We start from the raw sequence: 16,055 nt of genomic DNA, 5'->3' as shown, positions 1-16,055 counted from the left end.
TGTCAAATTGTGTAGAACTTGAGATTTTTCTGTCATTGAGTGTTTTCTTATTTAGTATATAGGGGATAAATTGTATTTATTTGTATTATATTATATTATAATTGAGGGTGGTTAACACAATAACACTTGAAAAGGCACAGAGAGAGATCAAATGTTTGATCACTAATCCTTATAAGTCGGAGGTCTAATTCTGAAAGTAGTTTTTTTTACTTTTGGTATTATATATATTTTACCTTCTTCATATATATCGAAGTCAATATTTGGGTGTTACGGTTTACTTACTCTAATAAAGCAATAGGTTGTGAATAGTGTTTTTTATCTTTTTGTGCCAACAAACATTGCATAGCTTATATATTTAATGGACAAACAAATAAACCAAAGTTGAAGATGGATGGAGTGGTAATTTTACTTTCTTGGATACAAAAGGTTGATGGTTTAAATCTTGGTAGCACCTTACACTCATTTTTCTTCTCCTTACTTTTTGAATTTACATAAAACCCCCTCATTTTTTGGGGAATGTTTACCAGCAATCACTTTTACTTTTTTCTTCCTTTTAGACCCTTAAAGTATATCTCATGGAATGACATGTATTTTGTAACTTTTTGTACTATTATAAATATAAGTACCAAACGTAGCTTCATCAACCAAAAGTACTAGCTAGCTTGTCTTTAATAAAGGAAGTTGATGTGAATAGTAAAAAGGTTACAAAATAACCCAGATTAAATAGTTAATAAAAGAAGAAGTAAACATGAAGTCATTTAGAAGAGATTGTGTTGATCGTATTCTTTGGTGGAAGAGGCACAAGTTCAACAAGCCCCATTTTAATTTTTTGGATTTTTAAAGTTACAGTATCATCCTTTTGAAATTTACATAAATAACCTCCAGCTTTTATATCTGTTTTTATTGATATATTAGTTTACTCTCAATTTTTTTTTTGTTATGTTTTCTTAATTTAATATAAGATGTTTTATGTTCTACATTTGGTTTTGTGTATAAAATTTTATTTATTACTTATACCTTTTTTTATAGTTGTTGGATTGCTTCTATATATAATTATGTATTTGGATGCTATGTTATTTGTGATTTTTGAAAATAAATGCATATAGTACTTTTTTCTTACTCACAACGATGACGTACGACCATGATATTTCTGGCCCTGTAACGCAGGGTTTTGAACCACCTAGTTTTATATATACAATGTTATGGTCCATTGGTCCCTGCCTTGTTGGAGGGTATGTCATTGAATCAGTTTCCTATAATAGGTTGGATGGACCTCTAAAAATTTATTGCTTTTTGGAATGGTGGGGGCTTTATTTGTATCTGGAGCAAACCCAGATTTTTTTAAAAAAGGATTAGTTATTTTCAATTTATGCATTTGAAATTAATTAATACAGTAACAAATACTACTATGTATATTGTTGTGATCCTTTTTCCTGTACTTTGGTTCTCAGGCAACTTGTTTGGGCGTTATGGTGATATATAAAAGTTGTGTTTTTACTGTTAAAAAAAAGACTATTACTTTAATTTATTAGTAATAAATAAATACTTCAAAGCGAATAGCGATATATGTTATTTTGTAAGCAGGTAAATATTTTCTAATAAGCAAGTTTTTAAAGTTAAAGCTATAAGCACCTACTCTATCTAAAGAATGAAATGCACCTCTTAATACCTTCGACATTTGTCTAAGATAACTTCTTTGGTGGATATTTAATCTGTTTAACACATACATGGATATCGACATGTCGTTAGGCTAAAAACACGTTAGATATATGAAATTTTTTTACTCATATCACTTTATTAAAATAGTTGATTGAAATGCTCTCATATATAGAGTTATAATAATAACTTTCATGCACGTTTAATTTAAAAATCACCAACGTGTGAGTCCAATTACCATTATAAAAAGAAAAAGATGTCAAAAGTAGATAAAGATGCTTTCATTAGATAATGATATCGTATTACTGATTTCACATGGTTTATTTTATTAGTTACTAATAAGGTACGCATCAACCGGCAAATGTTTGAAAACTATGTACATAGAGGCTTCATTGGTTCTTTTCATGGTTTTGGGTTTGATTTTTTGGGTTGACTTTTTGCAGTAACAAATCTATATATGGGGTGTTTTCCCTGAATTCTCTAGTTTGGTCCTTGCAAGTCCAAACCCAAACCAAACGTTCAAAATCTTTGTATACATTACTATTAATTTATAATTGAATCTATCCTAATTATACTCTTATATCATCCCAAATCGCTAAGATAAAAAGATTTCATGAAAATATTCAAAAATTCCTTCGCGAAACTTGAACCCTGGTAAAAAAAAAAAAAAAACTAAAATACATGTATTCTAAAGAAACATTAATACTTAAATAACTAATAACTAACATCTATTCTATTGACCTTAGGGAGTGTTTGGTACAATGGAATGGAAAGAGTGAAAATGGAATGAGAAACACTTTTCATGTCTGGTTGTAATGGAGAATGGGAAAGAGAATCGAAAATAGGGAATCGATTCCATTCCCTCAATTCTCTATGAAATGTAGAGAATTGATGGGAATGGAAATTTTAAATTTTTTTTTTTGTTTTAGTGATGTTATATGTATTAAATTTGATTATCATTTAAAATTTAGTATTTTTTATATATTCATTCTCTGCTTGTACCAAACGACAAGATCGATTCTCTTTCAAAATACTCATTCTCTTTCTCACTATATTCATTCTCTATTACATTTCCATTCTCTTTGATTCACTCGTACCAAACACCCCTTTACATAATGACTTAAGGGTGTTTGATTATGACGGAATGAAAATGGAAGAAAGAAAATGTAAAGACTTCCTTTGTTTGTTTGCAATGAAGAAAGAGAATTAGAATGGAAAAAGGAGAATTAATTTTATTTTCTCAATTCTCTACAAATTGTAAAGAATGAGTGAGAATGAAAAACTTTTTTTTTCAAGATGTTATACCTACTAAATTTATTATTGTTAAATTTATATATATATATATATATATATCAATTCTCTGTAGGTATCAAATAACGGAATTCATTTACTTTCTCACTATTTTCATTTTCTATTACATCTTCATTTTTTATGATTCCCGCCTACCAAACACCCCCAAAATTTTGATATATGAATGATTTGTTTCATGTTATGTTATTATTTTTTTAACATCAAATATACAATACTACTAATTATAAGAAATCAAAGTTTTAAACAGAATCCTAATTTTATGCATGTGTCTACTAGCTTTGGGGTTTCCTTTCCTTATTCCATGGAATGTTTAGAAAGCCACTAGGAATATAGAAAAAGATATAAAAATATATTCCCTATAGAATAACTGATAGTACAATGAAGAAAAATGGCTACGAATTTGCCCTTGACATGAGAAAATCATGCCAATCGCCCAATCTATTTATAAGTAAATGAACCAATATTTCCATACTAATTACAATACTGTACGTGAAGTAAAATGGAACAAGAAATTTTATGCAAACTGTTTTAAGCGGGTCAAAAGTTGCCCAAAGTTAGATATATGAATAAAACCTCCTAAATCATTTTATATATGAAGGGAAAAAAAAATAGGTTATGTGGTTATAATTGGAACAATAGATTTTTGTAATTATATTGAACAATCTACTTTTATCTAGAAAATTCAATTCAAAATATTGGGTATAAGGTAAGGTTCGGGTGGATAATTAGACATGAAATGAAATTTTGAAAATGCCATTATGGATCCACACTCGTAAGAGTGAACAAAACTTATGTGAGTGGCTTATGATGTACATATCATTGCGCGCATTCCTTTGTGGATAGAACGGAAATGCCATATATATCGGGTCTTATTTATTCGATGTAAAATGACGGGACTTACCTTATTTCAAGTTGTCATACAAACCCAAAAAAGTTACAAAAATGATCTAGGATGACATGTATTGTCAGTACTCAAGATGAAGTATTTTTACGAATTGGACTTGGGATTATGTGCAACAGAATGCCAACCACTCAAGATGAAAAATTTTAAAAAGTATATATAAAAACTGCGCGTGACACATAAACTTATGTTGTAAGGAGCAATTTTGTGAGGAGGCATCATAAGCATCTTTGAAAAACAATATTTTGGTCAAGCTTATTAAAGTATGCATCTTTGCACAATGGAATTTCTAAGAGGTTTGTTTTATATATATTTTTATGGAAATTTTTTTATATAAAGAAAAAAACAGTCACAAGCACATAGTCTCATACACCTAACGTTAGCATGCATCGGCTACTCTTGGCTGATTGGAGTCGCCGATAAAAGTTGCCGTTTTTTGCCGAAGGGAAAGGTGTAGGGAGCCGACTTGCCGATTCTTGCCGATGGAAATGGCCGACTGCACCCTTGACCCTTATGCGAAGATGACTAAACCTTACAATTTTTTCAACGGTTATGTTTTGGGTTTCATGGTCTCAACCTTTGAACACGGTGACCTCACCATGTTTATAATATCTGTCACCAGAGATAATTTCAATATTGCTTAAATACTGGTATTTAAAATATTGGGACTGATCTTTCATAGAAATTCTACGTTTTCCAAACGTCAACTGTTTTTTCTAATTTGAATGGCTCCAAACGTCAACTATTCTAAACACATATAGCGTGATGTTAGTTTATGATGGGGTCTTTTACCGGGGTTAAAAAATGATATTATGCAAAATAAAATGGAAAAAATCGCAAAACAATCTTGGTCGATGAATCGTCAGCCTATAAAAATAACATACCGGTATATTTTAACTACAATAATCCTAAAACTTCTTACCTATAAATACATTTCACAACTCCATTCAATAACAATGTTCGACTTCTCCGCCATGAACAACTCACCTGTCGTTCCATTTTGTTCATTTGATTCACTATCATAATATATATTTTATATATTTATATATGTGACCCTTATAATCATTTATCTAATTATAATGATCAATGACCTAATTATCCCTAAATAATTAATAGGTAATTATTTGATGGACGCAATTACCATGCATATTTATAAATTAGGGTTTCCCCTTGGATGTGTCTATATATAGAAATCAATAGAGAGACTTAATTCATTAGACAATAATATCAACATCTCCATCTCCCTCTCTACTCATATCCCATCCTTAGAGCACATCCTAAACGGGAACCCGTCCCTCAACTGAGTCATAATGTCTTCTTCCTTTGCGGTTATCGGATGATCATGTACACATCCCTAATCTATTATATGTTTAGTTTATATAATAATTGATCAACATGTGGCATCAGAGCGATGTTGTTAAATCAATTATTATCTATTTTGATCTCGATCGAATGTATGTAAATTTGTTCGATTCAAGTTTTGATCGCCGCCGCCATAAACAAATCTGATTGAGGATGAATTTTTATCAAATCTCATTCTTATTGACTTTAAGCATATGTTAAATGCCTTAAGTTGTAAATGGTTAAGGAAACTAGTGAGCTTCCATCATGAGTTCTATCTCATCAAACTTAATGGAGCTTATCCCAAATTGGAATATTCAGACATAATTTGTATCTAATGTATTTAGCTATCATTGATCAAATGTCTTATAGAAATCTATTCATATATATTTACTATGATTCCTTCTAAATTTGTCCTTTATAATTTCTTATAAAATAAGGACAACAAGGTAATGAAGTCTAACATATATGTATAGTTTCCCACATCACAAGATCATTTGAAACTTCTCATACTGAGTTCTTAGAGATCTTAGAGATTAGTGGGAGCATTATGTATCCTGATTATAACTTGCAAAAGTTTCAAGAGGTGAGGTAGTGACATTTTGTTCTTACCTTAAAATACACCTCTTGTGCATGATACTGCTCTATAACGACTTGTCTCCTTAGTATCCAATATTACTCCTAACAAAGTTTAACTGATACCTAATTGAATATGGATAAACTTAGATTTCTTACATAGAACCTCATGTAATCCTCAACAAGAGAAAATGATATAAAGTTATAAACATCATTAAGTTGTTTTCTCTATTATATTTGTTTTGGTCTTAATATAATGTTGACCCTAAGCATGCTGAATTTCTAAGGATTTCTAAGCTTAGTGGGAGTAGTAAAGCTATGATCTGGACTTTCCAGAAGTACAAGAGGCGGGGGGGGGGAGAGACTCATTAAATTTCACTCTAAATTTAACTCCGATTACACCTCTTGTCTACCAGACTTTACCAACTTTTACACACTTAGAAATTAATGTTGCTCCTAATATACCTGAATTAACCAAGAGCTAATCTATAAATTTGAAATTTTAATAAACCCAATAATCAACTCACGAGGTTCATCAATCTAGATCCAAAAGATCTACTAACGTTGATGATTATATACCTTACCTAATTAAAGTTGAAATGGATGTTGGAAAGTTTACTGATTCTATATCTCTTCTAATTATGCCGTTAGCAATAATCAATCTTCTACATGTGATAAAGCTATTATTGGCATCTTAACCTCATAAATTAGTATAACGTTTGGAATTTGGTTGAACTGCTTTAAAGGTGTTCATAACTTAAACTAAATTCGAATGAAAACGTTATTATTTTAAAAGAATGATTGATTGCATAATGACTTAACTTAAGAGAATATAAGTTATCAAAGAACCTACTTGCCTGTCTTACAAGGTTTTTTTGAGGATCAGTGTTGTTTCAGTAGCTTATTATGATTTAGAGCTACATTAGATGGATATTAAAACAACTTTCATAACTTACATGTTCATCAATGAACCTTATGATTCTTAGCTGAGATGAAGAACACTTAGTCTGTATGTCAATAAAATCCATATATGAGTTGATATAAGTGGATTTTGATGAAATTCTAGTGCAATTCTTTTCATGAGTATTCAAGTGGATTAATGTACCTACCTAAAGATGAGTGAGAGCAAATAATGTAAACTTGTCCTTATTTAGATGACATTCTTTTGACAAGTATATATTACATAATGTCAAAGTAATGGTAACTCATATTTGACATGATAGATCTGACGGGATATTATTTTCTTCCCATAAGCTTTTGTAATTAGCATATCCTTATAAGTGTAATATGCAATATTGCTCTCTTTAGATGCTAATAGGATAAATGAGATTATTTCCATATGCTTAGAAGCCTTATATATGCTTCATTAGTTTGAAGCTTTATGTATGTTCAAGTCTGAACTCGTTTAGATATTGATTACATTGCTGGATCACTAGACTAATATAAGTATAGTTTTGGTCTAGATTATGATAAAGCATCTTAGAAAGTATTTCAATATCTATAAGAAACGAAAAAGTATAATTTGAACTATAAAAGGAAATGAGAAGATTAAATCTGATTGACTACCTTGAACTCTTATTTTCGTCTTATTCAGAGGAAACATAATGTTAATTTCAGGGCACATCTTTATGTCAGCAGACATAATTATCTTATGGAATAGTCATAAGGAACTGTCATCAACCTAAGTTATTATGACATATGTTTGGCCATATAATGTTGTTGGAAATTTATCAGTTGACTCATGAGTAACTCCATATTAGTAACATATTGAAGACTTATTGTGATAAAAGTCAGTTACCCTAATTTCTTGAACAGTAACAGCTTGAGAGGAGCCGAATTAGATTCAATATGAGATTATTGTTTTCAAATAGTAACAATTTGAACAAGTAGAGGAAAATAAATACTCATATTGAATACATTCATGATATGCTTAAGGTACATGTAACTAAAGGTCTATCACCCATAAGTCTTTTCTAAGAGTTCAAAATAAAGACGGGTGTTACTGATGACCATGCGCAACTGCATATCGTACTATGAATGATTAGTTATGAATTTTTCCTCCCGTTTAGATTTGTTCGTCTCTAAATATGTTTTGCTAGCCTAATGACGTATAGACACTAATTATACAAATCAACATTAAGGTTTATTTGTCATTTGATCCTACTGTTTACTTAAGTTTTAAACTTGGGATTGTAGTATGATTAATGGGGGTCCTGAGTTGAATAACTGACTCAACGACTGTATTTGTTTGCTACAGTTCTGGTTTAAAACTAAAATGGGTATTAACTTCTGATCAGGCTAATCTAATACTCATAATAAATGATTACTCGGCTAAGTGGGAGAATGTAAGAACAAATATATTTTTTTATATACTTATATACGTGACCCTTATAATCATTTATCTAATTATAATGATCAATGACCTAATTACTCCTAAATAATTAATAGGTAATTATTTGATAGACGTAATTACCATATTTATTAATTAAGGTTTCTCCTTGGGTGTGTCTATACATAGAGATCAATAGGGAGACTTAATTCATTAGACAATAACACCAACACCTCTATCTCTCTCTCTACTCATGACCCATCCTTAAAGCACATCCTAAACGGGAACCCGTTCCTCAACTGAGTCATAATGTCTTCTTCCTTTGCGATTACCAAATGATCAGGTACACATCCCTAATCTATTATATGTTTAGTTTATATAATAATTGATCATAGTAAAATTGATGCACAAAGATTCACGAAACAATTCATGCACGATGATTTTCATGATGTACGGTGATTTTCAGAGAACAAAAACCTATGGTTTTATTTGTTTTACTTTAATACTTGTTTTATTTTACTTAAAACCATTATATCAAAACTTTTGAAAGCTAAAAAAACATACCCTCTCTAGTGTTTGAAATGCGGAAACAATCGTAGGGTAGTTGAAGCTTACTATATCTTTAGTATCTCCATAACAATAATTAGCCCTGACCCACCTTGAATCTCTGGAGGACAGATGCTTCGTTTTCTTCGCGAAGGAATAACATCTATGAGCTGAGCTCCTCATAAGTTAGATCATGGTGCCATCGACTAAACATTATTATTTTTTAAACATAGGAACTCTCGACTGGCCAGGATGCAGCTCGTGCCAGTCCACATGGCGGAGATGCCTAGCTAATCCCTATCATTTTCTGCTTGGCAACGCATTCGGGTTCAGCCTCTCTTAGCAGGCTTATGCCCCTTTTATTATTCCTTCGTTGTCTTTTAAACTCAACCGTCTTAAAGTTGAAATTTTCTAATACTTTGTGACTCCAGTTTGTGAAGTGTCTCTAGTTTGGAGTCACGAAAACACAGGTCTACGTGATTCAGATTGACATTTTGTTGTTTTGGATGAAATGATTGCAATCTCCCTCGTAAAAGATGACAATGAACTTCCTCTCGATCAAGTGCACTTGTTACAGAATCTGGATTACGTATTGGATCAACCTATTTGGAAAAAACGAAAAGGTTGCTATATCTTTTGTATATTAACGAAATCTATGGGGGTGATTGTCCTTTTGTATCATCCGGAGTTACGAGAAAAACGTAAACAAGGAGGCACATGAATTAAAACATTAAAGATAGATACATGCAAGAGTGTTAAGTTTGAGAAGATTTCAAAATTGAATCGTAGGTCATTCTAAAAAAAACATGTTTTACATCTCCATAAATATATCCTCATCCTCCCCTCAGGAATATCCTACATGATTAATTTTTCATTTTTCCCATTTAGTTGATGAACTTGACTTGAATACTGTTGTAGATCGAGTATGAAACTTGACTTGTTTAAGTTTTGTGTTGATCAAAATTTTCAAACAAGCAAGCTCCGCCCAAGTCAAGTTCATGAACTACTCGAGGATAATGAAAATTTCATCTTAGGAATTTCTTGATGGCCGGGTAGGACGGGGATATAGTTATAGAGACGTGACACATGTTTGTAGCGCGCATGACCTACGATTTGATTTTAAAAGCTTTACCAACACTAGTGTAAGTGTACTTTATAGTTTTTAATATATGTGCTTCCTTTTTTATGTTTTTCTCGTAACTCCATATGTTACAAAAGGGCAATAGCTACCATGTATTTTGTTAAATATTGAAAAGATATAACATTTTTTCAATATGTTGATTCAATACCAAATTTAGATTCGAGTACAAAAAGAACCTGAGAAATTCAGTGTCATCTTTTGCGAGGAAGCTAGGTCTCAATATAATATCCAAAACAACCAGCTTTTTAATATAAATTTTGTAGACTTGTTTAAACTGGGGATACTTTACCGTCATGAGTCAGAAAGCTTTATAAAATTCTGACTATTGTTGTGTTTGATGACGAAGGAATAATATAAGGGACATAAGAAAACTTTGAGAGGTTGGATCCCAATGCGTTGCGCCGCTGAGAAAATAATAGGGATCAGGCATCAAAGCCAAGGTGGACTTGCATGAGACATCGCCTGGCCAGCCGCGAATTGTTTTGTTTAATAGAATTAAACATTCGTCTTAAGGCAAGATGATCAAACTTAGATTGTTTTACGAAGACTAGCTCAACTCATAGATTGTTATCCCTTCACGAAGAAAATGAGGCATCCGTGCTCCAAAATTCATGATGGATCGGGGCAAGTAGTTATCGTTATGGAGATACTAAGCATATAGTAAGCTTGGACTACCTTGAGACATGTTCCACTTTTCAAACATTAGCGAGGGTATGTTTTTTGCTTTTGAAATATTAGATATGATATTGGTTAAATTAACAATATCATGTTCGAGTGGGTTTATATATATTATAGATGATGTTGTTGTTGAATAGTTTTTGGTCCATGTTTTGCTTTGATGGTCTTGTATTATCTTGGATGTTCTTGTACATTGTATCCCTAATATCATATCTTGCTAGGGAACTACAAAAATAACTTGTTAAAAAAATAGTAATATGTTCGATATTGTAAAAATAAACATTTTCTATTTGTTATGGTACCCCATTTGGATCCAGCGAAAATAAAAAAAGTCCATTAGGCATTCATGTTCATTTTATGTGAAAGATCTAGGAATAGGTGGCTTTCGTACGTTAGAGTTTCAAGCTATTTTAAAGAAACGATAGAAAATGGGTTATGAAGACATGAGCTGTATTTATTTAGACTGCCCACAACGGGGATATCCATGGAAAAACAAGCTTACTTGGAGGTTGTCCATGTGAGAGATACCATTATGAGTGATGATGTGGTGGATTTCTATTCGTGGAGAAGGATTTGAACGGATGGCTTCGTCTTGCTTGCTGGAAATAGATTAATAATAAATTTGTTTGTTTTAGTGTTACAAGTAAATATATTATATGTATATACATATATATTACTTTACTATAGATAAATATAAATGTAAAAAACAAATTTGAGTTGCACATTCTAGCTGAATAAGATGAAGATTTGTTGAAAAGTGAACCAAAGTCAAGATCTGGATTCTTATTTTATACCATTTAATATAAAATTATTTTTTAGCCCCTCAACTATTTTTTAGCCCCTCAACTAGTATAAATTGATAAAATAGTTTGTTTAGTTTTAAAAGTTCTTTTAAAAGACCTATTCCTTTTTAACAGTAAGATTTTGCATTGTATTTTCTATTTCGTTGAACATGGGCGACTAGCCAATACTTATACTTTTCTTCAATTTCATATTGTATTTTTTATTTTATTATATTTCTTTGTAGTTTAATTTAATGTAATGTGATCATAATTTTGTTTATTTATATAGTTTAATTTAAATTTAATATAATCGTATTTTTGTTTGTTTATATATTATTATAAACAATTTATCTAAAAAATTTCATATAATTAATAAAATTAGAAACATAAAGTTATTGATGATTTGGAAATTATTTAAATGTTTGTAGGAAGGATGAATGTATTATTGTTATGGGTAAAAAGTGTTTGTAGGAAGGATGGATGAAAAGCTGATGTGGCATGCTGATTAAGATGTTTGTTAAATGGACATCCTGAACTGATGCGGAGAGTCTTACATGCAAGAATACACGAACTTTACCGAGTGGGAAAAACACAAAAGCTATTAAAAAACGTAATAAAAAACATGCTCGAATGAGACAACCATACACGCAACGTAATGGCCCTGAAAGTAAGAAAGATTAAACATCTCTTGATCGAAAAGAGACCAAATAAAAATAATGGAATTGAAAGTTGGGCATATTCTAACCAGGGCCGGCCCAACAATATAGAGGGACTAAGCCATTGATTTGGGTCTCCAAAGTTATAAGGCCCCCATATTCTATACAATGGGCCCAAGTTTTAAAAATTTGGGCTAATTCTACTGCGTAATCTATACAAAGCAAAACAAAAGACGCGCCGCTCAAAAGAAATTAGGGGATGCCGCTCATAAAAAGAAATGGCTCGTAAAGAAACCATATTGAAAATTGAACCTTTCATTCTCTGTCAACATATGAAGGCAAAATTCAATATATACAAGTCAAATACTAATTTTTTCTTTTTTTTATTACTCACAAATTATAATAGCATTATAACACATAAATGGGAGCCTTGTGGTCCTTCTTAGTTAACAGTAGCAGGTATCTTCTCCTTTCTTTTTGGCTTTCATTGTTATATATTACGCCCCCAATTTTGATCCGGCTTAAAGCCACCAAAAAGCTTAAGCCAGCACTGATTCTAACTATCTTACCCTGAGCATTAGATTATTCAAGACAGGCTAGCTATGAATATAATGGAATTGAAAGTTGGGCATATTCTAACTATCTTGCCTTGGGCATTATATACTCATGACAGGCTCTGAATATAATGGAATTGAAAGTTGACTAAGAATTGAAGCTAGACTGTTCCCGGTGGTAAATTGGTAAACAAAATAGAGAAAATATCGTCAATGGAGTTGGTGGCCCATTGATAACTTCTTTAACATTGGGGGGATATGATCCACTTGGTTCGAATCCTACTTTACACATTTGTGGGGGGGATTAATAGAGAATTTTTTGGATTTTCATTGAGACACTACAACCAATATTGAATTTGTTCATACTTTTTAGAAATTAAAAATTTTGTCACGCTTTTTAGTGTGTAGAAATATATTGAATTAAAAGTGTATGGAAATTTCTTCACACTAAAAAGTGTGTATAAATAAAAGTTCACACTTTTTAGTGTGAACTTTCATAGTTATTTTGTCACACCTCATTTGTTCACGGTAACATTTTTATTTACCGTGAACAAATCGAGTGTGACAAAATAATTATGAAAGTTCACGCCAAATGTATTTTAATTTCCTACGGCTACCTTGTGACAGACTTCAATTTTAGATTTGCATAACAGAATATTCTGATTTCCTAAACCAAATGTATATTCGGGACTCTTATTTTGGGCCAATGCTACATTATACTATGTGCTGTTGGGGTGAGATGTTGGAAAATTATCAATTTGATAGGGTAGGGCTAAGAATTCAAGCCTGACCATGGTAAAACATTCAAGACAGCTTCAAGCCTTGAAATAGAGTTATCATATCAAATGCATTCACAGATAAAGGACCTGTGTCTTCATCTATCCTTTCTTCTTGAATGGCGCAACAAATAAGCAACAATTTATAAGAAAATGTAGGAACCTCAACTGGTAACATAGTAGTATGATTTAAGAAGTCGTCTGTCTAATTTACAGTAATATGAATATGACAGGAATATAGTAAAATATGGAGCATGTTTTGAGTGCTTTGTTAACCTCCGAGTCATCAAAAACAGCATTTACATCATCAAGATTAACGTCATCATACACACAAAATCTAGCAGGAACATAAATCATTTTGAGCCATTCATCATTCTTTATTTCTTCAATACTAATTCGGTGCACATTAAACAGTTATAGTAAGACACTGCAACATAATAAAAATTAAGATTGACATATCTTGTTTATGGCAGCCTTCACACACGATAAATTAAATGCGTTAGCAGTAAATTAAATTACAGTAAAGAACATCATGGATAACACTCACTGTATCGGGATTTGGATCTAATATTCGGTTAAATGATGATTTTGCTCCTACTGGAAACCATATTGGTGTTGGTCCCTCGTCCCTCTCACTCACGAACACAAAACAATACACGCACTAAACTTATCTTTTTATTATTTACAACGTCGGTTTACACATATATATAGTTTTCCAACAGACACAAACGAACCATCATGTCCGTTCACTAATAGGTATGACTTTCTAATAGACACAACTTTTCCTAAATGACACTTCCTTTCACTAACTAACCGTTTAACCGAAAATAACTTCCATTCGGTTGTAGACTTTATTCTTGACACTTTAGACCCCCTAACTTACATATAGACACTTCCATGGATTGATAAATTAGTATTCAACACTCCTCCCTAATTTATTAATCCATGCCTTTGATTTCTTTAAGCTTCATCATCTTTATCCTTGAACTTTGGCTTGTTTCCATTTCCTACTTGATCTTTAACACGAACTATGCCTTTAACTTCTTCATTGATTTCACTTCTTTCTTCCTTGTCTTGAATCTCATCTTCATCATCCTTGTTAACGTTGTCAGTATCTTCCTTCACTTGTATCATCTCATAGTCTTGAATCTCCAACAATGTGTTTCTTGTATTACGATCTTCGTATTCAACTTTCTTGTTTCTTGACTTGTTGTCTTTCTCAATTTTGCTTTCCTTTTGAAATTTTGATGGCGTCTCTCAATGTTTCTTGCATTCGCCGTTGTCAACTCTTGGTTCTTCTTCTAGTAGTTTCTTATTTGAAACAACTTCATAGTTTTCTTTCTCAAACTGGTTCTCTTTCTGACTTTAACTCTTTCATCTCTTTGCTTATGCAATCTCTCAACTTCTTCAGGTTTTCTAACTCCTTTTGCATTTGTTTCTCAAATGCTATCTCTTTATCTCTCATTTTCTTCTCAAACTCTTGTTTCTCCATCTCAAAGTCTTGGAGTAATTCAAACTTCCAAAACTCTAGTTTACTTCTTAAGTCACTTTCTATTTCTGATCTCATCTCTTCGAACTTTCCTTTTGGAATTTCATCTTCCTTAATGAGAATTTCATTTCTTCGCTTCTCTTGTTTTAAGGACGTTGTCTCTTTTTCATCCTTAGTAGTAACCATCAATAGCGCTGGTTCGTCATCTTCGAACACAAGGTTTGCTTTTTCTTCTCTATGGTTTGGTTTTGGACAATTTGCAGCAAAGTGTCCAAAATCTTGACAATTATAACATTGTATGTCCTTAAGTTGTCTTCTTGGATAGTTTTGATCTCCGGGGCTTTTCTTCCATCGATCGAAACTATCTTCATTTCTATTATCTCTCATGAATCTTCCTTGGCCTCTTCCTCTTATCTGATTACCACCCCTTCCTCTATTGTTCCCATAGTTGCGTTCATAATTTCTAGCATTCCCTTGACGTGTGAACAATAACTTCTCACTATTATCTTCGAGACTTTCTTTTCTAAACTTAAGCCTTTCTTCGTAAGTCTTATAATTCCCAATAACCTCCTCCAATTTCGCTTCCTTAAAATCAACAACCATTTCAATGGTTGCTACTATTGGTATAAACTTATCTGGCATTGCGTTGAGTATTTTTCGTACTTTCGTTTGTTCATCAAATGCCAATCCACATGTAGCAGCCTTTGTAGTAATACTCATCATCTTTCTGGCAAATGAATCTATTGATTCATCTTCTTTCATAACAAGTCTCTCAAATTCTGACTTCAATTGTTGCGAGTGCGCTTGTTGAACATCTTCTGTCCCAACAAATCTGGCCTTTAATGAGTCCCAAATTTGTTTTGCTGTTTCACATCCCACAACTTGCATTTGTAGATCTTCTGGCAATCCTTGAAATAGATACGCGGATGCAAAACTATCTTTCTTTCTATCAATCTCCTTTGATGTAGTCGCTTCTTCTAACAAATCCCATACTCTATTTGCCACTAATATCTTCTTCATTCTTATGGCTCATAACGTATTGTTCGTATTGTTTAGAATTGGACATTAATAGGATGATAACGGTATGTCAACAACATGATTGTTGTTTCCATTTTTTATCTCCCGCCATATCCTTTCGTTTTGATTTTCTTATAAAATCAATATAATTCTAACAATCGTCGAACTTATTTTTGTGTCTAACCACAATAATTCTCTAAATAATTTCTATTTTCCAACTTATATCTATTCTTCTAATAGATAAAAAAATAAAGCAATAAATATTTAGAGGATTAATAAAACCTGTTATTTGGGCTTCCTTT

The 16,055-nt window shown here is 31.8% G+C and overlaps 1 protein-coding gene across 1 annotated transcript; it reads right to left on the bottom strand.

Annotated features, from left to right (window-relative positions):
- Window positions 1-14,207: 14,207 nt before the first annotated feature.
- LOC122609155 lies at window positions 14,208-15,756 on the bottom strand. The gene is made up of 2 exons (XM_043782213.1): window positions 14,596-15,756; window positions 14,208-14,480 (listed from the first exon to the last, which is right to left on the bottom strand). The coding sequence occupies exons 1-2, from the start codon at window positions 15,754-15,756 to the stop codon at window positions 14,208-14,210; spliced, it is 1,434 nt and encodes a 477-aa protein (XP_043638148.1).
- Window positions 15,757-16,055: the final 299 nt, after the last annotated feature.

The sequence above is a fragment of the Erigeron canadensis genome, chromosome 7 (genome assembly GCF_010389155.1).
Source record: "Erigeron canadensis isolate Cc75 chromosome 7, C_canadensis_v1, whole genome shotgun sequence".
NCBI classification, from domain to species: domain Eukaryota; kingdom Viridiplantae; phylum Streptophyta; class Magnoliopsida; order Asterales; family Asteraceae; genus Erigeron; species Erigeron canadensis.
Note: the sequence above shows the minus strand (reverse complement) of the source record. Positions and strands in the feature narration are given on the sequence as shown.

Bases quoted from the DNA above. Each gene is read 5' to 3' on its own strand.
- LOC122609155 (XM_043782213.1), bottom strand. From the start codon at position 15,756: ATGAAGAAGATATTAGTGGCAAATAGAGTATGGGATTTGTTAGAAGAA. The intron at 14,481-14,595 runs GTTTGAGAAAGA...AAATTTCAAAAG, and splicing joins TAAAGTCAGAAAGAGAACCA to GAAAGCAAAATTGAGAAAGA.